At 42.1% G+C, this 24,522-nt stretch overlaps 1 protein-coding gene across 1 annotated transcript in view; it reads right to left on the reverse strand.

Annotated features, from left to right (window-relative positions):
* Positions 1 to 23,800, reverse strand: part of Cyfip1 (cytoplasmic FMR1 interacting protein 1) — a 50,352-nt gene extending 26,552 nt beyond the window's left edge. Inside the window, 12 exon segments of the mRNA XM_027404747.1 lie at positions 3,610 to 3,735; positions 4,633 to 4,755; positions 8,030 to 8,147; positions 9,120 to 9,211; positions 16,570 to 16,674; positions 18,004 to 18,132; positions 18,225 to 18,321; positions 20,676 to 20,857; positions 22,114 to 22,215; positions 22,352 to 22,429; positions 23,514 to 23,603; positions 23,684 to 23,800. Of these exon segments, the coding sequence (XP_027260548.1) occupies positions 3,610 to 3,735; positions 4,633 to 4,755; positions 8,030 to 8,147; positions 9,120 to 9,211; positions 16,570 to 16,674; positions 18,004 to 18,132; positions 18,225 to 18,321; positions 20,676 to 20,857; positions 22,114 to 22,215; positions 22,352 to 22,429; positions 23,514 to 23,603; positions 23,684 to 23,800 (1,359 nt within the window).
* Positions 23,801 to 24,522: the final 722 nt, after the last annotated feature.

Raw genomic sequence — 24,522 nt, forward strand, 5'->3', positions numbered from 1 at the left:
ATAGGCACGCAAGTAGTGCACAAACATGCATGCAGGCAAAACACCCATACATGTAAAATAAACTAAAAAGCACTGAGTAAGAAGGAAAGCAAAAGAACACTGGAAGTTGAATATGTACATCAGAAATGCAAAGACTGAAAGTAACAGCCATGGAATGGTTATCACAACTTAGAAAAAGAATAGCAAAGTGTGCCACTCAAAGTATATGGGAAGAAATATATACATACATACATACATACATACATACATACATACATACATACATACATACACACACATACACACACACACACACACACACACACACACATATATATGCACAAAACAAAAAAATTAATAAAACAGCAAAGAAGTCCAATTAGTGTTCAACAAAGACAAAAGCCGCTTAGTAAACAAATCATAGAAACTGACAAATGACCAGCAGGATTGGCCAAGGAAAAAGAAATAAGATATACACGACCAGATAGAGAATTTAAAAAAATACACGTTACCATAGGTAGTACCAGGAAACTGGAGCAACCACAGAAACCAAGATAGTAAAAGGGAGCAAGAGGCAGAGGGAGGAGCCCTAGAGAGAGGAACAGCAGGTACTATGAAGAGGAAATGGGAAAAATGGGTGGGGTGGAGGGGTAGAAGATGCTTTCATTTGAGAGCAGAAAGGAGAAGATTACAGAGGGACAGGCGAAAAACATGGATATATAACAGGACGTGCAAAATGTCATGTCATTTTATATTTACATGAAATGTAACAGAAAATGATATGGTGTATATGCATCTAACACACACACACACACACACACACACACACACAAATTTAAATGAAATGAAGCAATGTAATTTGGGGTGATAAATGCTCCCTGCAAGAGTTATACACAAGAAACCTCCTTTTGAGTTGTTGGTTAGGGGATTCCAAGACTCTCCCACCCGAAAGAAAAACCCAATACAGACCATTGCTATTGCTCTTGGTTACCTCCCTAATCTGAAGGTATGTCCCTATTGTTGAAGATATTACATACTTTGGACACAGGACTTGGAAGGATCAAGATGAATCTGAGCTGAAGCCTGCTCCCTAAGGACTAGTTCCCAAAGTACCAGAAGGAGAAAGCCACAGGCCACACCTGCCAGAAAACCAGGCAGGCTGCCTGCAGACCTGCACCTCTCTGCCCCTGCCAAACCCCCTCAGTCTGTCTCTAGTGCTGCACAGAACCCCAGCAGCAGCCTTCCTCTCTGCCTAACCTTCCTCCTCTGACCTGTTGCTTTGTCTCAGGCTCCAACACCAGCAGGTGCCCTCTGCTCACCTCAAGGGCAGCTTCTCCCAAGGACAGCAAGTAGACTGAAGGCAGACTCATTCCTCTCCTACTGCTCCTGAGATCCAATCCCTCCCACTCTCATCCCCAGCTCTGTAGCTGGAGACCTGCTGTGCTCTCCCTTTCCTCTCTGATCCCATCTCCAATGGATCATAAAGACCTTCTCCTCTAACCTTCCTCCCACCCCCAACTCATCCAGTATCCCAGCCTCCAACCCCAGTAGGCATTCCCTGTGAACACACCAGCTGAACAGGCCAGAAAAATAGGCAATACACAACCACCACATGCTCCAAAACGCCAGAGGGGAAACAGAAATCAAGGAATAAGCCAGCCACCAAACAAAGACAAATTCAGCAAACAGCACCTAGACCTTTAATCACCCCAAGCCCAGGAGCAGAGACACCAGCATAAAAACACAATCCACAACAGCCAAGACAATATGTACCCACTAGAGCCCAGCTATACTACCATAGCAGGCATGAGTATCCCAATATAGCTGTAATGTAAGAAAAAGACCTTAATATCAACTATATGAAGATGGCAGAGATCCTTAGAAAAGAAATGAATCCCTTGAAGAAATTCAGAAAAACACAAACAATTGGAGGAAATGAATAAATCCCTCAAAGAAAGACAAGAAAACACAATTAACTGAAGGAAACAAATAAAACTGTTTAAGACCAGAAATTGGAAACAGAAGCAATAAAGAAAACACAAACTGAGGGAATTCTGGAAATGAAAAATTTAGCAATGCAAACAGAAACCACAGATGCATCACTATCAGAATACAAGAGATGAAAGAGAGAATCTCAGGCAGTAAAGAAACAACGGAAGAAATAATACATGGTCAAAGAAAATGTTAAATCTAAAAACTTCCTGACACAAAACATTCAGGAAATATGGAACACTATGAAAAGATCAAACCTAAGAATAATAGGAATAGAAGGAGGAGACAAATACCAGCCCAAGGGCACAAAATGGTTTAAAAAAATCATAGAAGAAAAATTTCCTAACCTAAAAGACATTCCTATAAAGGTATAAGATACATAAGGAACACCAAATAGATTGGACTAGAAAAGAAAGTGCTCCCCTTCTGCTGGGCCACATAATAATCAAAACACTAACATGCAGAACAAAGAAAGTCTATTAAAAGCTGCAAGGCAAAAAGACCAAGTAACATATAAAGGCTGATCTATTAGAATTACACCTGACTTCTTAATGGAGACTCTAAAAGGTAGAAGGGCCTGGACATATGTGCTGCAGAATCTAAGAGACCACAGATGCCAGCCCAGACTACTATACCCAGAAAAATTTTCAATCACCATAGATGGAGAAAACAAGATATTCCATGACAAAGTCAAATTTAAACAATATCTACGGGGACAAGACAAGGCTGTCCACTCTCTCCATACATCTTCAATATTGTCCTTGAAGTCCTAGCTAGAGCAATAAGACAACAAAAGGAGATCAAGGGAATACAAATCGGAAAGGAAGAAGTCAAATTCTCACTATTTGCAGATGATATGACAGTCTACATAAGTGACCCGAAAAACTCTACCAGGGAACTCCTACAGCTGATAAACACCTTCAGCAAAGTGGCAGGATACAAAAAAATCTGTAGCCCTACTATATACCAATGACACATTGGTGGAGAAAGAAATCAGAGAAACATCACCCTTTACAATTGTCACAAACAACATAAAATACCTTAGGGTAACAATAATCAAAAAAGTGAAAGACCTGTACTGTAAGAATTTTGAGTCTCTAAAGAAAGAAATTAAAGGCGATACCAGAAAATGGAACTATCTCCCATGCTCTTGGATAGGTAGGATCAACATAGTAAAAATGGCAATCTTGCCAAAAGCAATCTACAGATTCAATGCAATCCCCATCAAAATCCCAACACAATTCTTCACAGACCTTGAAAAAACAATTCTCAACTTTATATGGAGAAACAAAAGACCCAGGATAGCCAAAACAACCCTGTACAATAGGGGAACTTCTGGAGGCAACACCATCCCTGACTTCAAGCTCTATTACAGAGCTATAGTCCTGAAAACAGCTTGGCACAAACACAGACAGGTAGACCAATGGAATAGAGTTGAAATTCCTGATATTAACCTACGAACACTTGATTTTTGACAAACAGTCTCCCTGCCCCCTCAGTCTTTCTCTGACATAAGCAGTGGGCTGCCTACCATATAAGCAATAGCACAAATGACAGTCTGTGGTCTGTCCATGTTTCCCCTTTGCCTTTCAAGACAACCATATCAACAGAGAACAGGAAGCAGACAGACACTCTTACCTCCACCAGGGCAAACTTCTCCTCAGTGGTGTAGTTGTAGCGTGTGGCACGTTCATACTCCTCGGCATTGTCGGGGCAGTCCTTATTGGAGTACTTGTCAGTGGGATGTACAAGTTTCCAGGAATACTGATGCAGTCAAAAAGAGGAAAGATATTCCACACTGAAAGCAAAATACTTGATTTTGGACTGACAAGACCATGGCTGAGGCCACTGACAGGTGAGCCATTAAACATACTGCTTTCTGAAAGTCTCTCTCTCTCTCTCTCTCTCTCTCTCTCTCTCTCTCTCTCTCTTCTCTCTCTCTCTCTCTCTCTCTCTCACCTCACACACACACACACACACAAACACACACACACACACACACACACAGAGTCTCTAAAAAACAGCAAACAGTCATATAAGCCAGGCTTAAGAACTAACCCAAGCAAATGTCCAAATTGTTGTATGCTGATTAAGTAAAACTTCAGGCAACTTATTTGTATTTAAAACAAAAATTTGCCTTTCAAATAACCATGTACACTTTCAATTAGATAATTTTTATCTGACCAAAATAAACTTTTAAAAGGGAAAACATACACAACTTACAGCTGTTTAAATCTTTATGTTACCAGAAATGAAACATTTTACTAAACCTTAAAGATACTAATGGTTACAACTCCACAGAGGAAAATGTTGGTCAAAACAGAAGAATGATAAGTGGAGAGATGGTAAAGACACACTTGCTAGGAAGCCTGATGACCCAAATTTGAGCACTGGTAAACAGTCTAGCCATTGTAAGGTGTCCTCTAACCTCCACCGGTGCGCCTTGGCAGGCTCTCTTTCCCTGCCTCAAATAAAGAAATAGCTGTAGAAAAATAAACTTAATGATGATCATAATGGCAAACTTTGAGAGTTCTATCTGAAAAGATGAGGCTCTTTTTGTGACATTGACAAATTCTGGAGGAAAAGCACTTCTAACCAACCATGACTGGCTGCAGATTCAGATGCTTGAATTTCCAAATACACGGAGAACGCTGTGCCTACCACTTCCATCACATGTGCACTCCACTGCGACAGAAGCTGCAGGCCCTGCAGAGCCAGGTCGAAGAGCTTCCGGTACTCTGCATCTGTCTTCTGGGCCTCCTGCCGGCCAGACCCTGTGACCACCTAGGGCACATAGGCAAAGGCATTAAAAGGAAACCCGCCAAGCTTCCCTTCTTGTTCCCTTTACTGCTGTGGGAACACAGCTCTCTGGTATGACATCACCCTTTGCCCTCCTGAACTCTAGAAGTCTCTCAGGGGACCTATTAACTCTCATGAGGGCTGTGTAAAGAAGCCACTAGAAGCCCTTCTTCTCCCCTCAGATGTGTAAGCAGTTAATGGTTGTTGGGTTTGGTAGTATGTAACTGTCCGTAGACCATCCATGTTTCTGCAAGTTACCCCAGTTAAACTCATTAGTTCATGAACTAGACTTGGATAGAATGGTATCTCTGGTTTATCATTAGTGCACTATCTGAGGTGAATATACATTTGTTCACCTCCCCTGGAAAAGCTAACATAGAAAACCTACTCTAGGAATCTATTTCAAAGTTACATATGCAAAACAAAAACAAACAAAACCAAGTGAGTCTGCTACATAGCTCAGTCTGACTTGAACTCACTGCCAATCTTTGTCTACTTCCTCAGTGCTGGGATTACAAGTCAGCACCACTTTCAGTTCTTGTTGTTTGGGGTTGTTTGTTGTTATTTGTTTTGTTTGCAGTGTTAGAGAGGAGTCTCACACATGCTGGACAAACACTCTAGTGCTGAGCTATAAGCTCATGCCCCTGAACAGGCATTTGTGCAAAAGACATGCACAACTGCCCATCAATACACGAAAAGATGCTCAACAACGTTAGTCAGGGGACAACTTAAATCCAAAAAAAAAAAAAAAAACAAAAAAAAACCCCTCATAAACTTCATTCTACAAGCAGCATTTGACTCTTGAGTGCAAACACAGTAACAGGTTGATGCAGATACCTGGTCAGCATCGAAGACTGTACAGCCCTGCCTACCAGGAACACCTGACTCCTAAAAGTAAAAAACGGTATAATCCCCTAAACTTATCAAAGTAAATGAAAAACTATTTTAATACATGGACAGATCAAAATCCTAGAGGAAAAGCAGGTCTGAGAACTTATCTGAGCACACCAGACCAAGAAAAGAGTTTAAATCCCTCACCTAGATCCCATATAGACACAAAACTATTATGGCACAGGAACAGCCTACCTAGACTGTCATCTGACTATGTGTGTCAAGAGATGGACAGAAAATCCAACTGTCTCGGGGGCTTCAGCTCAGCTTGGTCCCCATGGTTGACACAGTCTATTCATCCACCTGTCCATTTATTTGGCCATCTGGAACTGCAACCTCTTCGTCAATCTGGACCTTCCTGCCCTCCATCCTCCGTGGTCCAGAACCTTGCTTCTACAGCTTGACTCAACCCTGAGGCTCAGCTCAAACTTGTGACCCAGCAGCATCAGTGCCTGCAGCAGACCTCACACAGGGTTCATCCTCTGACCCCACAAAGAGCCCTTTGCATGTCTATCAGCCTTAGGCTTGCTTCCAACTAGGCTTCCTTTCTTGGAATTACTTGAACTCTGCTACAGCCTCTTTGACCCTTTGTGGCCATTCTGGAACCTATATATACACATATACAGAGATATAGTGACTATGTGATTTGAAATGTGTGACCTGGGAGTTAATATAAGCAAATTAAGAACGGAATAAAACAATCTCCCTTTGCCTCAGCTATCAAGACATTGGAACTTCACAGCAAAATGCTTTCAATAAAATCAACAATTCGCCAATGTATCATTAATCAATAAATTCTAACATTGAAGGAAGACACAAACATGTTCGTGTATGCTCCTGACAGCACACTCGTGGCAAAACCACAGCCAGAAATCACTTGAGATTCACAACAGTCAGGATCACAAATAAAAAGACAGGTGTGATGGTACATGTAGTAATCCCAACCCTCAAAAGGCTAAAGGTTAATGGCTATCTTGGGCTATGTGTGAGACCCAAAATCCTTAAAACTAATGCCCCAAACAGACATTATCCAGAGGTGATGAACATGCAGAGAAATCAAAACCCTTTTACACTAGTGTCAGGAATGTAAAATGGCACTTGGAAAACGATCTGTCAGTTCCTCAGTGTTGGTCTTCAGAGTACTGTCATGACTCACATGGCTACAGGTAGGTAGGGTGTGTGTGTGCGCGCGCGTGTGTGTATGTCCATCTTTCATAAGTGTTTTTCTCTGGCAGAAATCTATGTCTGAGATTTCCCCTGATGCTACCTGTCACACTTGGTTCTTCCTGGCTTTTAATTATTTAACTGGCAGAGAAAATGAACTCAACCCAGACCTGTAGAGGATTCCCTGTACTGACCTAGAGGCTCCAGTTACCTTAGGCCTTGGGACTGACTTCCCTTCTAAACATGACAAGGCCTGCAGATCAAAAAAAAACAAAACAAAACAAAAAAACAAAACAAAAAAACCTCTCCTTTCCCCAGACAGACTCCCTCTCATCTAGTTTCCATTGCTTCATCCTCTCCTTAGTTTTTGTTGGAATCCCTATCATCATTTCTTTTTCCTTGTCTTTCCCCAACGCCTTCTGCCCCTACCTCTTTCCCCCTCCCTCCCTCTCACCCCATCCTACTTTTAACTGGGGCTGACATTCAACAGTCATATATGTGCTAGGCAAGTGTTCTACCAGTCCCAGCCCTCCCAATGCTATCCTGATGAAAAGATAGTGTGTGTGTGTGTGTGTGTGTGTGTGTGTGTGTGTGTGTGTGTGTGTGTAAATAATGTTAGTTTTGTTTGATTTTTTGAGACAGAGTTTCTCTGTATCAGCCCTGACTATCCTAGAACTCACTCTGTAGACCAGGCTAGCCTTGAACTCACAGAAATCCACCTGCCTCTGCCTCCCAAGTGCTGGAATTAAAGGCGTGCTCCACCACTGTCCAGCTGCAAAACTGTACTTTATATAGCTTAGCAGATATAGATAAGGCTTTGATTCATCAATTATGAGGGTTTTGTCTGTTCATTTTTAAGTATTTCAGTTTGGGTTTGAGGGATCTTCCCCTATTTAGATTTGGTCAATTTAAAAAGCAATTAATATTAATATTTGAGTGCAAAAGAATAAAAGCGGGGCTGGAGAGATGGCTCAGAGGTTAAAAGCACTGACTGCTCTTCCAGAGGTCCTGAGTTCAATTCTCAGCAACCACATTGTGGCTCACAACCATCCGTTATGAGATCTGGTGCCCTCTTCTGGTGTGCAGATATACATGGAAGCAGAATGTTGTATACATAATAAATAAATAAAATCTTAAAAAAAAAAAAAAAGAATAAAAGCAACTCCTGAGTGCGTATGTGGCTCTGGGTGCAGTAGATGTGTACCTCACTATTGCTGTATCGAGCCAGCTCTGAGATGAAACGCATGTGGTCTTCACGGATCTGGATCATCTGCTCACAGATATTGTACTGGGGGCTGCTGCTTGAGGATGTGCAGGTCCACCTGGGCATGGAGAGAAAGCCCTGTATGACCCAAGGCATCAGCATAGTGCCTAGGCACAGCATTAACAGCAATAGGGGAAGACAGTTTGTAGTGCTAAGAGCATTCAATGAGTTTTCTATTTTTTAAAGGAGTTATTAAAAAAAAAAAAAAGGAATATTTGTCAGAAACCATCTGAGGCCTATAAATCCTGAAGGATGTACTACATGGCTTTCACTAGGAGAGGTCTGTTGACCCCCTGAGGGAGAAATGTAATGTCTAAATCACAGCTAATTGGTAAATACAGGTTGGTTCTAGGTATGAGCACTCAACAGATCAATGGCTCTGTGGAATGTACAATAAGTAAAACTGCATGCACATAGTAAGTTGTAAGTACAGAACCTTGACAGAGACAGAGTTCTTCAGGACCTATGGGCCATAGTGTCTCTGCCACAGCTGTTACAGCCTTTTTTTTTTTTTTAATGTTTCCATTAGAAAGCATTTAAGACCAGACTCTGCTCTAGGGACCTTACAAAAATAGACTTGGATTGGTTTAGTCCTCAGGTGACAATTTTGCAAACTCTGTTAATATACATGCATATCCCTGCTCTTCTTCAGGGTTGCTTGACTGGTTTGTTTCACCACACCACTGGGTGTAGAAAACTATTTTCATATTTCTATATTCTCAACCAGCACTGTGTGGTAGAATCTTTAGAATGGTAAAAATATTTTAAGGCTGTACTGCCCAATATACTAGTCACTGGTCACTGAACATTCAAAATGTGGTTTGCTTTACTAAGGAAATTAAAACGGTTAGTACTTTTATCAATGAATTTAAACATAAACAGCCACATTTGGCAAGAGCTATCATATAGGGCATTGGTTTCCACACCTGTGGGAATGTCAGTGTACTACTTTAGATAAGGAAATGCATGCTATGGAGGTGCCCAGAAGGCCCTGCAAGAAGCTCTAGCAGGCAGCAGATTCTCTTCCTACCGGGACTTATTCTCCTCGTAGTGAGCGCTGGTCTTGATGTATCTTGCCAGTTCTATTTGCATATCTCCAAAAAGTGGAACCACCTGCAGCTGCTGCATTCACGTAAGGAAAAGAGTGTCACAATGTATATCCAGTCATCAAATAACAACCACAAGGAAAACAACTAATGCTATTAGCTTGGGTTAAATACAGCTGTGGATCATTCAGTATATAAATATCTGCTTTGGAAAGAACAAAATACAATTTAAGAAACAACATAGAGAAATATGTTTGAAGACTTAATCTACCTTGCTGCTACAGCTGCATTTCTATATATTAGTTACACTTAGAAAACGAACATTTATAGGAAAACATTTTAGAACAGGCCCAGACACTCATGAACAAAAGATGTGTCAAGACCTCAAAGCAAAAATTATACCCTTAAAATTCTAGGGAAAACGCTTAATGGATGGACAATACATCATGTTCATGTATTAGAAGGCCCAACGGTTTTTATTGCTTTTGTATGAACTGATATGACTGTTCCACGGTACATTTAAGGGGAAGGTTTTTATTATAGATATATAGAGAGAGAACAGCCAGAGGCACCTGCAAGAATCCAGAGCAGGAAGAGAAAGAAGTATACTGAGCATGGCCAGCAGACTGGACCTAGCTGGGGCTATCTGTGAGAGGAGAATAGCAGGGCATAGAGAATAAAGAAATGCAGTGAAAAGCAGGAGAAGACCAGAGAGAGGAATATAGAGAGGAGTAAGAGGGTGAAAACAAAGAGAGAGAGAGGGAGAGAGCTTGAACAAAAATAGCAGGGCTATAAGGAGAAGGAGTGGCTGGGGGAAGGGACACCCAAGAGCTGGAGGGGGGTTAGTGTAGGGGAGAAGGGGAGCCGAGCTAGGATGCTAGCATGGACTTTGAAATGTGTAACAGGTACTTGTAATACTGACAGAGCCAGGAGGCCAGTGTGCTGGTAGGCTAATAGGCACCATAAATAGCCATTTGTCCCTTCTGCCTTTGGGAATTTAGGGAAGTGGAGTTTTCCTTTGGACCTGACAGTTTTCATTAAGTTTCTTCTTTGTTGTTGTTGCTAGGGATCAAAATCCAGGACCATGTGTATATTAAGTAAGCACTCTACTATCAAGCTATATACTTCCAGCCCAGACCTATATTTATCAATATTTTAGTAGGAGAATGTTTTTGCTTGTAAAATCTGTTTTGAAAAGCGAAGGCTGGTATCTAAGGCTATCCTAAATAATAGAACTGGAAGAGATTCTCTTCTGGATAAGCACACCTGGAAGAAAGTTTAGCTAGTAAGTCAGTGTGGTGGTCTGAATGAAAATGGCCCCATAGACTCAGAGGGAGTAGCCTTGCTCGAGTAGGTATGGCCTTGTTGGAGAAATGAGTCACTGAGGAAAAGGGGTAGGATTTGCAGAAGCTCACTGTCCTTCTTGTTGCCTGGAGATCCAGATGTAGGATTCTAAGCTACCTCTCCAGGACCATGTCTACCTGTGTGCCACCATGCTTCCTGCCATGACAATGGACTCAACCTCTGAACTGTAAGGCAGACCTAATTAAATGTTTTCCTTTATAAGAGTTGCTGTGGGGGCTGGAGAGATGGCTCAGAGGTTAAGAGCACTGCTTGTTCTTCCAAAGGTCCTGAGTTCAATTCCCAGCAACCACATGGTGGCTCACAACCATCTGTAATGAGATCTGGTGCCCTCTTCTGGTCTGCAGGCAACATGCAGGCAGAACACTGTACTCATAATAAAAAAAAAAAGAGAGAGAGAGAGTTGCTGTGGAGGCTGGAGAGATGGCTCAGAGGTTAAGAGCACTGACTGCTTTTCTGGAGGACCCAGGTTCAATTCCCAGCACCCATATGGCAGTTCGCAACTGTCTAACTCCAGCTCCAGGAGCTTTGATGCCTTCACAAAGATATGCACGCAGGCAAAACACCAATGTGCATAAAATACAAATAAATAAATCATGAAAAAAATACAAACAAAAGAGTTGCTATAATTGGTGTCTCTTCACAGCAATAGAAACGCTAACCAAGACAGAACGTATGGCCCTTCATCAAGGAAGGAAACCAGAATACAGGACAGAGACCCAAGGAGATACACAAACTGATTTGTGTGTGGGAGAGGCTGTCGAGCAATGGAGAAATGAATGTCTTTGTAACAAATAAGCAGGGTCAAATGAATAGCCACAGTAGAAAAATTCTAAGAATGTCAACCCTTACCTGCCCCACAAATAAGTATGGAGCCAGTTCCAGAGAAGGGTTAATAAATAGATCCAGATAAAAAAGCAAACAGACTGCATCACAAAGATAACACAGTAGAAGATTCTGGGATGCCTTCAAGTGGATATGAATGAAAAGATTGGTTTATCATGAATAAATAAAATCAAGAACTTCTGTTGATTAAATGACAACACAATGTTAGTGAAGTGGGGAGGGGCTGAGAACATGGCTCTCATGGCCCAGTGACAGAACTGAGTGCTCATTACCATAGACCTTATTAGTTGGACCACGGTTTAGTCCTCAGCAGCAAGAAAACAAAGATGTGAGTATGAGTCAGGGAAAGGGGAGATGAAGTCTAAGGGCATGAAGTTTCAGCTGCAGAGGAGGACGATCTGAAGCTGACAACACATAACAAATCTACGTTGCCTGCAATTCACTCAGAATACATTAAACACCCTCTACACGAAAAAATAAGTCTGAGCTTAATTTAGTCAGTTCACACCAGGTATATGTGTTAGGACAACACATCATACATACAGTATTTATTTGTCAATTGTATTTTAAAGCTGAGGGAGAAAGGTGAACCACGGAAAAGGAGGGTGTGTTGTTGGGGGGTGGGGAGTGAAACCTGTAGAGAAACCATAAAGAAGTGAGAATGAAAACTTGGCTGAACTTGGTCAGTTAGAGAATACGATCCCATGGTTTATTTTTTTCAGTCAGACTTTGTGGGAAAAGTCTCCGTGTGACAATTCTCATAACAAAGCTTCAGGGATGGCTACATTGAAAGTCCCTTGCAAAATAGCAAAGCACCCAGCCCTTTTCAGTAAGGATGGGTTCTCTTCATTGAGAGATAAAGCTCAGGACTGGAGCCTAAACATGCTCAGAAGATCGGAGGATTCAGGAAGGCTGGCTCCACAGACTAGCAGAAGATCACCAGTTTGTCAGACAACATCCACTCCAGTCTTCTGGGTGATGAAGCATCATTACTTCCCTTGAAGAAAATAAAAACCCTTCACACCTAACAACTCTGGATTTTCTAATGCTTTCTGGAAGATAAGCCTCCTACAGTGGATGTGTTCTAAACATATTTATCTAATAAAAGACAACTAACAACAGATAGACAACTACAAACCAACAGGGAAACAAAGCATTAAACATGAAATAGTATTAACAAAAGGAACACACAAAGACTAATATGAAAAGTACCAGGGACGCCGGGTGTTGCTGGCACAACGCCTTTAATCCCAGCACTCGGGAGGCAGAGGCAGGCGTATCTCCTAGAGTTCGAGGCCAGCCTGGTCTCCAGAGCGAATGCCAGGATAGGCTCCAAAGCTACACAGAGAAACCCTGTCTTGAAAAAAAAAAAAAAAAAAAAAAAGAAAGAAAGAAAGAAAGAAAGAAAGAAAGAAAGAAAGAAAAAAGTAAAGCACCAAGGACACATTAGCCAACAAGAACACTATGAGGCTGGGGATATGGCTCACTGGGGAATATGCATGTCATGCAGGTGTGAGGGACCTGAGCTGGGTTCCCCAGCATCCATGTGAAAGCTGTATACAGGGCATGGATTTGTAAAGCCAGCACTGGGCAGGTAGAGACAAGTGGAGCTCTACAGCTTAATGGCCAGCTAGTCTGGGGAAATCAATGAAGTTCCGTGGGAGACCCTATCTCAAAAAAAGTAAGTTAAAGAGAGAGAAGACATCTGACTTCAACCCTCAGGCCTCTATACATATGCATACACCTTCTGGAACATGTACATATTACACACACACACACACTCACACACACACGTTACACAGATATACATGCAAGCAAATTACCCATACACATAAGCTGGGAATAATAAATCAGAAAATGGACAAGAAAATGACTTCACTTTGCAACCCTAAATTTTGGAAAAACAGGAAAAAAAACCCTAACCCAAACCATCTAGACAACAAGAATTATTAAAAACCAGAGCAAAAATTAATGAAACAGAAACAAGGAAAACAATACAAAGAATCAACAAATCTGTGAGTTATTGTGTAAGAAGATAAACAAGATCATCAGACTCTTGCCCAGCTAATTGAAAGGAAGGATGCAAATGAACAGAAGGAGAAGAGAAGAGGAAATCATTACAACAAACACCAAAGAAATCAGAATATTAAAAGAATATTTTAAACACCCGGACTTCATTACATTTTAAAACCTAAAAGATATGAATGAATTACTAAAGTCAGCCAAACTCCCAAAATTAAACCAGGAATTCTGTAACCTGCATGACTTAGGGACTGGCCTAACTGGGGTTGGGAGGAAGGAAGAAAGCCACAAGGACGGAAAAGCCGGGATGGGTGGCCATGCACTCTGATCCAGGCAGGCATCAGCAGTAGCAACGCACATTCAGCACAATTATTTTAAACATATGAATCATGAAGGCGGGCTTACTGTAGGCAGCTAAATGAGGAGCTGTTATCATACAGCGGAGCAGAAGGCAAGAATGCTAAATTCAGCTGAGTAAGGAAGCACGCCATCCAATCCCACATGGCAGAAACATGCACGGAATGGACTCAGGAGTATGCATGTACAATAATTAAAAACTATGAGTCATGATGAATTTGGGAGGGGGGACTAGGGAGAATTTGGAAGAGGAGATAGAAGTGATGTACACACAGTGCTCCTGTGTAAAGTTCTCAAAAAATTAAAATTAAAAAAAAAAAAAAGAAAACCCTAAATGTCACCACCAACAGCAGCAACAGACTGTAGGGAAAATGGAGATCTGCCCAAAAAAGACAACATATGAGTGGGAGGTGAGTGTCCCTCTCACAGCTTCCACCTTGATATTGTCAGATCCCTATCTATCTACTCCCGTATATGCAAAGGTCTTACCCCATGACCTCTATTCAAGCTTCATGCCACTCAATATCTACTGACTCAACTTCCTGTTTCTGGGGGCATGGACTGTGGATTTTAATAACAATAATATCAATAACAATATCTTGATTTAGTAATTACCATCATCATCATCATCATCACCACCACCACCATCAGAGAGTGCTTCCCACACCAAAGCAATCATGTAGAAGCCAGAGGAGAACCCTCAGGAATCAGTTCTCTCCTTCCACCTTGTTGCATCCAGGTCTCTTTCTGTTTTGCTTGTCTTACTTATCTATTACCGTGACAAAACACCATGACCAAAAACAATTTAGAGAGGCAATGGTTTGCTCGGGATTATAGTTCCAGAGAGAGGTTCATGATGGCCCGTAAGGCACTGCAGCGGACAGATAAGAGCAGGGTACTGGGAGAACACATCTTCATTGAGATGAAGTAGAGAGACTGAGCTAGATAGAAGTGGGGTGAGGACATAAACTTCTTCCAGCAAGGCAGCACAATCTCACTGAACAAAACCATCAGCTGGGAATCAAGTGTTCAAATACCTGAGGTTGTGGGGGGACACTTCTCATCCAAGCAACCACAACGCCTTTCTGCATACTCCAGATTAACTGGCTTGTGGGTTTCTAGGTAATTCTATCTCCACTTTCCCATCTTGCTAAAGGAGTGGTGGGATTATAGATGCGCATCACCATCTGGCTTTATATGTGGGTTGTGGGCATCAAACCCAGGTCACAGAGCTTATATAGAGAATGCTTTTTAACTTGCTAAGCCATTTCCCCAGCCCTGGAACTCAGATCTTATCTGAGCCCTCTGCATCAGTATCCTCCTGGACCAGAGGTGGGTACCAGTGCAGTTACTAAGCAGCTCAGTCAGTCCCAGGTTCTCTTTTCACCCAGGCATATGGAGTTTCAAGCTTAGGTCTTAACCAATTCAGCTTGGATTATAAGGACCAAACTGCCTCCTGGAAGCTTACTGTCGATACTGACTGCCTGGATTAGAAAGATCAGACATTCAGAAAATCCAGGTTTTATGAAGCCTTGTACAATCTTTTTATGGATATTTGTTAAACATGCCAGACACTGGCTAAAAAAAATAAGGACATATGATGACTCTTATATTCCTCAAAGCTCCTCAAACCACAGAAGGAAGCATCAAGGGTCTTAGAGGGGCCTAACAGCCACCAACTAGAAGTGGCCAGAGTAATCTCCTTAAGATGCTATTGTTTTAGATTATTGCCTTTTCTGGTTTGCAAAGTGATTAATCCAACACTCTAAACCATATGCAACCACACATCACTTAAAATAAAAAAAAAAAAAAATCAAGCAATGATCCAGTGTCTTAACCAATCCTCAGTGGATACGTAGGAATGGACAATGTCTCAAGCTCATTCACAGTGCATAATTAACAGGCAGCTGTCACTGAAAAGCTATCTAGAACTGTGTCCTAGATGCACTACTTTATTTAAAACATAATGTCCATTGTGGGAAAAGGGAGGACAGGTATTACACAACATATACCTATATAAAAACTTAAAAAAGACTTTAAAAATGTTAATAGTTAATGCATTCCTAATATACATTACACACCGACAGTTTATTGGTGCTAGACTTCAAAACCATGACCTCCTGTGATTGTGTGCAACCTCGAACTCCATCTCTGCAGGGTTTCTTCTGTAATTAAACTGGTTATAATTATATGAAAAATTCAAAGCAACTGAGCTGCATGAAATTTCCCAATAAAATGCCTCTAGACAAGAACGAGAGGAGAAGCAGAGGGACACTCATTCATCTGTATTTAGTTATTATGACGCCTGGCAGTGAGGAGGCATTGGTCAAATGCACAGAAGTACTTTGAAACTGAGTTGGGTCACTGTTCTTCCTGTTTACAGGTGTTACTGAACAACAGAAACCTTTTCATTCCTGGATCTGGTAGATATATTTCAGTCTATTAAAATGGTTCTAACACAAAACAAGATAAAAATAAGCAAACCTTTTCCCCACAGGATCCCAGAGGGACACCTTTCACAAATAGAAGGTTGGACACAAGCAGCCAGATGTAGAAGAGAAGAAAACATATGATGCCATTTCTACATTATTCACCCCAGGCAAAACCAATGCAAGGAGCAGGAAAAAGAAAGCAGCCACCTTTTCAGAGGGGAGAATGAGTCTCAAGACTCTCCCTTATCTTCCTACATCCTGACAAGCATCAGTCACTCAGCAAAAAGTCAATGCATAAATCAATAAAAACATTTATTATCAATGCTTAGAACTAAGCAAAAATCTTTTATATATGTTTAAATTCACATGCATATATATGTTTTCATATGTAAACACACACACACATAGAACCCACCTTGAAGTATTTGTCTATTTTGGATAAATTGATTCTTTTCTTGGCATCGAGTTTGTAGATGTTACTGACACTCCCATCCATCAGATACAGACCAAATCCCATGACCTGAAAAGCCACAAAATGGTTCAATATAACACTTGGATCTATGAATTTACACAGATGCACACTGCCAAGCTGGTGAGCCTTTTGTTTGTTTGTTTGTTTGTTTGTTTGTTTTTCGAGACAGGGTTTCTCTGTGTAGCTTTGGAGCCTATCCTGGCACTCGCTCTGTAGACCAGATTGGCCTCAAACTCACAGAGATCCACCTGCCTCTGCCTCCCGAGTGCTGGGATTAAAGGTGTATGCACCAACGCCTAGCTAAGCTGGTGAACTTTGAATCACAAAGCACTTTTTCTTTTAATGGTGCTACAAAATAAAGAGCTATCCTTTCAAATGAAATCTTTTCCTTGTATATGTCATCTCTTGTGGCTACTTTAGCTCTCTAACTAGACACTCAAGCGCCAATGCCTGCTGGGTAGAGTACAGTGCAGTACTAAATGTGGGCAACTGCACAAGAGAGCTATGAGACGGCTGCTCAATAATACCAACCGCTCCATTCTTGCAGAAAAACACCATGCCTACTAAATCTAGGGGCTTAAGACAGTACTGTCCATCCCGAGGGTATCATGAGGTGGGGTGGGGGTGGGGGCGGGAATATACAATATTTACCTGGAATGACTCAAAGTCCCATTTAGTAGTTGCCCAGCTCACAGAAAATGTGACAGTGTGTTAAACTGTATAAATTTTTAAGGCTTTATTGTGATTTAATACCTGCTATTCCCAGTCTGGTGCACTGAATACATTTTGTTTTGTTTTGTTTTGTCTTTTACTCCACTGAAGTCAGTTACGAAGGATAATCTGATTTTCCAGGCTAGCTGCTAAAAGACAAAGCAGCATTGACTAGCCTAACCTGAATAAGGTGGCTTTTGTAGAACTTCTCTATCCTATACACAGCAGTGTGTAACTACTAAACTTAACTGATTATGTAAAACTAACTTACAAATTCAATCTGGCAACAGCCATTTGCATATCCCCAATGCACCTTGGGAACATGACCAGGGCTCCTGCACCAGCCAGCACAGTCTCAGTCATGACGTTTCTACTGTCACAGACATGCCCATCACCTCGTGGTACTCTTCTGACAAGGATGTGTCACAAGCTGGGACAGCAGGCATACTCTGCAGACAGTACATCAGACCATCCGTGTGCAGAGGTGGCGAGCAGAGCCAAGGGAAAAGGCTGTGCATAGTCAAGAGACATGATTCACATACATGACAGCTTGAGCATGGGAAAGGTTGGCAAAGGATTCTAGACCAAGTACAGCCTTTAGTATAGCTGTGCTTTATTCCTGAGAAAGGTTGTCATCCACCACCACCCACACACACACCCACGTACTTTGAGTAGCATGTGTTTTTCACTGGGTGTCAAGTACATTCTGTTCTCATAGTAATCCACACACAGATTCACAATGTCTGCCAGGAGTTCTTCATAGCCAGAAATGACCTCAAGCTGCTGCTGCAGAGACTGAAACACAAAGGGAAGATATAAGCTACTGCCTGTTCCAGCCTCACCAGCAACACAGGCCATTAATGGTGTGCAGAGAATACTGGCCTTACTTGTGTGATTTTGTTGTGGTTGGCCAGGAACATGGACAAGTTCTGTGACTCCTGGATGGACTGTGGATCTGCCATTTTACGTAAAAACTGAGCGGCCCTAGAAAGAAAAGTCAATTCTAGAACATATCTACAAATTGATTTAAAGGTGAGAGGTCTTGGGGGGAAAAATAGGAATCCTTCTCCTCTACACAAAGTTATTTACAGAAATGTGTGTTGCACATACTGGTTGTGGTTTCAGCCTTTTGCAGCATCTCTGACCTTGACTTTAGAACAGTGGTTCTCAACTGGTGGGTAGTGACCCCTTTGGGAATTGGACAACCTTTACACAGAGGTTGTATATCACATACCCAGTTCTGAAGTAGCAACAAAAATAATTTTATGGTTGGGGTCACCACAACATGCAGAACTGTGTAAAAAAGTCATAGCATTAGGAAGGTTGAGAACTACTGCTCTAGGGAAACCTTTTGACAACTTAGATGTGTCTTACACAGCTCCAGAGAGCTTTTGTGTTCTACTGTCTATGGCCAATGGACTTCATCAACAGGTATCCATACTCTGGTCTCTCCTATACACAGGTAAATGCCTACCTTTATTTATGGGTCTAAGGACCCCTAGTTTCCCTGTCAGAGAAGAGTCTCTGCATATTCTGATTCCAAAAGCCCAAAATGCATTATTAAGGATCTTTCCAAAAATCCTCTCTGGGCCACCACAATTTCCAATAAGAAGTGCCTCTCCACTGTCTCAGCCCACTAGTACAACATCCCAGAGTCTTAGATTTGCCCCCTATTCAGCTACACAATGGGAGGCAAACAAAAGGGCTTGTGCAGTAAAATCCTTGAAGGCACACGTTGAGTCTATGTAGAGAAAGAATGAGGAATCTTTACACGAAACACACACTGCCAGAAGGATCTATCTGTGCAACCCAGAATCTTAAATATTTAAGTTTCCACAAGGATGGATCATATCCGCACTAAATTCATTCCCTTGCTTCCCCATGAACAGCCTCCAGTGACAATGTTTCTCCCTTGCAGTTGGCTGTGGCCATGTAACCAAGAGGTAGGCCGTGAGATACAATGCAAGAGATTATCAGGAACTTGAACGTTTACTGCTAAGAAAGTATGGTTTTATGTTCTCTTTCCTTCCTGTGGGCCAGAATATAAATGGTGGGTAGAACTCAAGCAGCCACCCTGGACTATGAGCAACATGTGATGGCTGCAGAACAGCTTAATTCCCTAATTAAAATATAAAAAATGTAAAAATTGATAAAATATTTTGAGCTGGGCTGTGGTGGTGCACACCTTTAATCCCAGTACTCGGGAGGCAGAGGCAGGAGAATCTCTCTGAGTTTGAGGCTAGCCTGGTCTACAAAGGGAGTTCCAGGACAGCCAGAGATACACCTTATGGATTCTAACAGATGCTAGGGTAGAAGACATGGCAATCAAGGAAGGGATGAATTAAGGACACTGTTTTCTATTTCAGTCAAGGCTTACCGCAATTATGTGGGTTATTTTTGCATTTTACTTAAAATATGTACTGAAAGCTACTCTCTGGGCACAAAAGAAATGAGAGTGCATAAGAGAGACAGACAAAGAATGAATGAATGAATGAATGAATGAATGAATGAATGAATGAATAGGAGAATAAAGAGCAGTGTGCTTGCTTGCTAATCTTATTGTCAACTTGACTATATCTGGAATCAAGTAAAAGCCAAGCAGCTAGGTAAGCTTGTGAAGGATTTTCTTGATTAATCATTTTCAGTGGGAAGGCCCAGCCTGAACTTGGATCATTTAACATCAGAAGACCGACTCTGGACTTGAGCAACAACAATAAAACCTGGTTAATACACCCCTGCTGGCCTCTCTCTAGGCTGGTTCTCTGCCTTGAAAAAAAAAGGAAAGTCACCATAGGAAAGAGCTGTCTAGAGATCTTGAAATGCCCAACATGACCCTAAGATACCTCCCAATAGTGCATGGGCCAAGTGTGTACAACCTCATGTTTGTAATGAAGTGCCAGGGTCACTTAACACACAAGGAACAAACAACGGTGAGGACAACTTTGAGGACTGCAGTTTGGCATCTTTGGATGGGAAACCTATTTGCCCTACAATAAGATGTTCCCTGGGCCAAATACCAATGCACAGTGAACAGAGATAGATGCATATGTTTATTTTCTCAAAGGTATTAAGCACTCAGATTCCCCCATAACCACTTAAGGCTCACCAGAAAGCCCCCAAGCCCCTCAAGATATATAAAACTACCAGAGACCCTTAAACTGCCAGCAACCCCTACACCTTATTCATGGAAGCATGTACTCATAGACCCAAGACTGATAAGTACTTACTATCAACAGAAGTGATGACTTTAGCACACAGGAGATATGCACCCACTACTTGCAAGGCAGAGACAGGACCTCTCTGGGTAAATGTACCACATGCTTCCAGTCTGAGCTCACCTCTTATATGCTGAATGGTCATTCTTCACACTGCACTTCATGTTCTTCAGCTCATCCAGCACAGCAAACATGTTGATAAATTTGCCCAATGTGATCAAGTAGGCTTCAGACACAAAATCCTTTCTCCTCTCAGCATGACACAAGCGTCTCACTTCCCCACAGAAACGCTCAATGGCATTTCTCTGAGGACAGAAAGGGGAAGGCAGAAGAGCCCTTGTCAGCAGCTTATCAGATCCATGTTCAAGCTTCCAGGATGGTTATTCACTGAGGCTCTTGAAGCACCTTCCACCTCACATAGAGACCCTTGTCTGAGCAATTCCATTCTTTTGCTCTGTAAAAACCATTATTTTGCAGTTTGGCAACTACGACTCTTACTAAAGTAAAACAATCTGGCTAGTTATTCCTGCAAAAATACTGTGGTCAACTTGACAGAATCTAGAATCACCTGGCAGATGGGTGATTCTATGAGGGATTACCTTGATTATAATAATTGAGGTAGAAAGTCCCATTCACCTTTGGGCAATGCTATTCCCTGGTTGGGATCCTAGGTCATACAAGTGGAGAAAAGCTGGGACACAGTATACATTCTTATCTCTGTGTCATAATTATGGAAGTGGTACTACCAGGTGGTTGCAAAGCTTCTACTGTCTCAAGTTCCCTGCTATGATGGACTGAACCCTTGAACTGGGGGCTAAAATAAACCCTTTCTCTATTAACTTTCTTCACTGGGATACTTTGTTATAGCAACAGAAAAGAACTACAGTCCCTGAGCAAAAGGCTCCAATAAAGCATCTATGATACTCCTGCTGACTGTCAGGTGAAAAGCAGAGGGGATTTTATTTTTGGTAAGTTTTAAACCAACATTCAAGGAAAGCCACAGTTTGAAAAAAAATTGTTTAGGGGGCTGGAGAGATGGCTCAGAGGTTGAAAGCACTAGTTGCTCTTTCAGAAGACCTGGGTTCAATTCCCAGCATCCCCATGGCAGCTCACAACTGTCTGTAACTCCAGTTCCAGGGAATCCAACACCCTTACAGATATACATACAGGGAAAACATATTAAGAAATGCACATAAAATAAATACATGAAAAAAGTTATTTAGACATTTCCAACTGACTATTTTAAAGAGCCAGCAAGTATCCTCTGTGTGGCCCCTGCTTTTTTTCCCCCCTAACTTAAGGGTCAAAAGAGGCCAAGCTCAGGGTAGGAAGTACCAGGAAGGCATGGAAATGGCTGAAAAACTAGACACACACTGCACTTGGAAGTGATGAAAGCAAGCCTTTGTGCAGGGTAAAAATCCACGCTAAAAGAGAGGTGAAACACAAAAGAAGGATTTACTCAAAAGAGCCTTGAAGCCTTAGTCCTCCTGGGTCTAATGCGGTTGTTTAACTTCAGACTACACTGTCCTACTAAGCCCCTCTAATTATTTTAATGTTTTACCTGAAAGTACATAAAATTCATCAATTTTGTGACCTCTGGTTCAAGAACTTCCACAGTTTTCTCATAAATTTCAACTCTATTAGGCTGCTCGTTGCACTTCACCTGGTCATAAAAAAAACAAAGGCAAAGTAAAGTTTTCATCAGGCTAAGGCAGGCATTCTCTTCACTGCATGAGGAGTACCAAGAGGGTGTGGCCTGGTAGGACTGGGGACAAGAATGGCAGGAAAGGGCGAGGCACCTGAGGGATGGCACGGGAGCAGCTCCTCCAGGTGTACAGCATGACAGCATACTCCTGGCCTTCCTCCAGCATCTCGTTCTGCAAAACACACAGGACAAGTCATGTGTAGGTAGGGAACAACACAAAAGGAGAGGCAAACTGCTGACAATTCCACAAAGCACCCTACCTACCCTTTTGCCAGACTGTAACCTGACAAGAGACACACTGTACACTACAGATGACCACAACAGCAACCCCAGACATCCCTACAGCTTAAGCAAAGGACACTGGATAACAACACAAGTCATTTCTCAGGAGATCCACCACAGAGGTGGATCTCCGCCCCACTCAACCCTCAATAACCTGAGCTAGGGGCATGAAGCCTGGGCAAGATACACGACAGTGTCCTTGTAGTTTCTTTTCCAGGTCCCAGCATGCTTCCTGGTTTAGACAGGATCTGGAAGCAGAGCTGCTAGCCCAGGATATATAGGAGGAAAAGGCAAAATACTACACACGGCACTAAAAATTCAGGGGTGATATCCACAGGAGGAGAGCTACCATCATTTTAAAAAATGTTTTGGTATTCTGTTCCATGACTTCCTTATCATTTGCTTTGGTGAAAAATGGTAAAAACCCATAGGTGTTCTTTAAAATGTGACCGGAAATCTGGCAATGTTTTAAGATGCATTAAAAGAACTGCCTTTCCCAGTCTGGGTTACAAAGCGAGCTCCAGGGCAGCCTGAGTAAATGTACAAAATTAGCTAACTGTGGGCATTTACAAAATGGGCTATACAAATATTAAAGGCATTTTTTGGCATACTTCATGATATGAAAATGTTCACAAAGTCATTAAAATACATAATTACAATCACAGAATTCATTTAGAAAACCCAAGCCCCATCTGAGTGTACAGCTGACATATGTAAGTGTACATATGCATGGAGAAAGAGAGTGCCAAACAAGGGCATCCTTACAATGTTAGCAAAGACTTTCTCTGGGCCAGAGAGATTAAATTTCTTAAAAGAGTATGTACTGCTTTCATAATAAAAGCAAAGACTTTCTTAAAACTGTAAGGCATTTCTGTCTCCTCTTCTCTACCTAATCTATCACGAAACATGTAGTTCGTTTGCTGTTCAAATGTGACACCTGCTAGACATGAACAGAGAAACACTGACAACATTACCATGCTAGAGTGGACAGTTGCTTGTTCAATGTATCTTGCAATGCCAGTGACAAATGCATTTCTGTCTTCAAAGTTGGTGTTGAAGTTTGGCTGAAGGGAAGGGAAACAAAATAAAAACATCATGTTGAGGTCAGAGCAGCCAGCTGTGTCACATCTGCCCAAGGACCTACCTGGTAGAGCAGTGAGGATGGTGGAGGCTCAATGCAAGGCTGCTGGTCAGGCAGAGGCAGCTCCTCCAGGAGGTCCACATTGGACAGTGCATCCTCTAGTGTCACTTGGGCAGCCATCCTGCAACAGAACAAGAACACAGACACCTGTGAGGAAAGATGCAGTCCAGGATATACAGCAGGCCTTCTGACGTGGGTTACATGACTTCTAGTTCCCTTCCCCTTTTGCAAGGGCACTGGAGATACGACTAGAGCACAAGGGCATGGGGACGGCAAGTCTCTGAGAGGCCTTGACCTTCAGAGTATCCTGGTGCAGGAAATACAGTTCACTACATTTGCCTTCACTTCCTGTAGCCTTTCTACATTGGCGTTCCAGTCCTAGTTGCTGGGGCTTGCTGGAAGAGGGCAGCATATCTCCTCTGCACAGTTATTCTAAATATGTAAGGGTCAGGGGTTATTCCAAATACGTAAGGACTATTCCAAATATGTAAGGACACGAGTACTGCCCTTGGCTACCAGCAATGTAGCTACATAGACAGGATGGAACCACAGGGACTGCTACTAGAGAAGTGTGTGCAAGGTGAGCTAAGGAGTGGCTGTTAGATAGACAAGCATAGACACCAAAACTAGTACAGAGAGGCAGAGGCGGCACACATACCCTGCTCCCACTGAACGTGTTCTGACCCTAGCAGGACGGGTGCTGGGGTAGAAAGACAGTCTACTGGAGGGGAGATATGAAGACCTGGGGCTCTATCTCTAATGGAACCACAGGACAGGTTGTGTTCTAAGAAGGAAGTTACAGCAAATGAGGTCAAGGAAGTACTAAATAGAAGCCTCAGAAC

This window comes from Cricetulus griseus, chromosome 3 (genome assembly GCF_003668045.3).
Source record: "Cricetulus griseus strain 17A/GY chromosome 3, alternate assembly CriGri-PICRH-1.0, whole genome shotgun sequence".
NCBI lineage: Eukaryota > Metazoa > Chordata > Mammalia > Rodentia > Cricetidae > Cricetulus > Cricetulus griseus.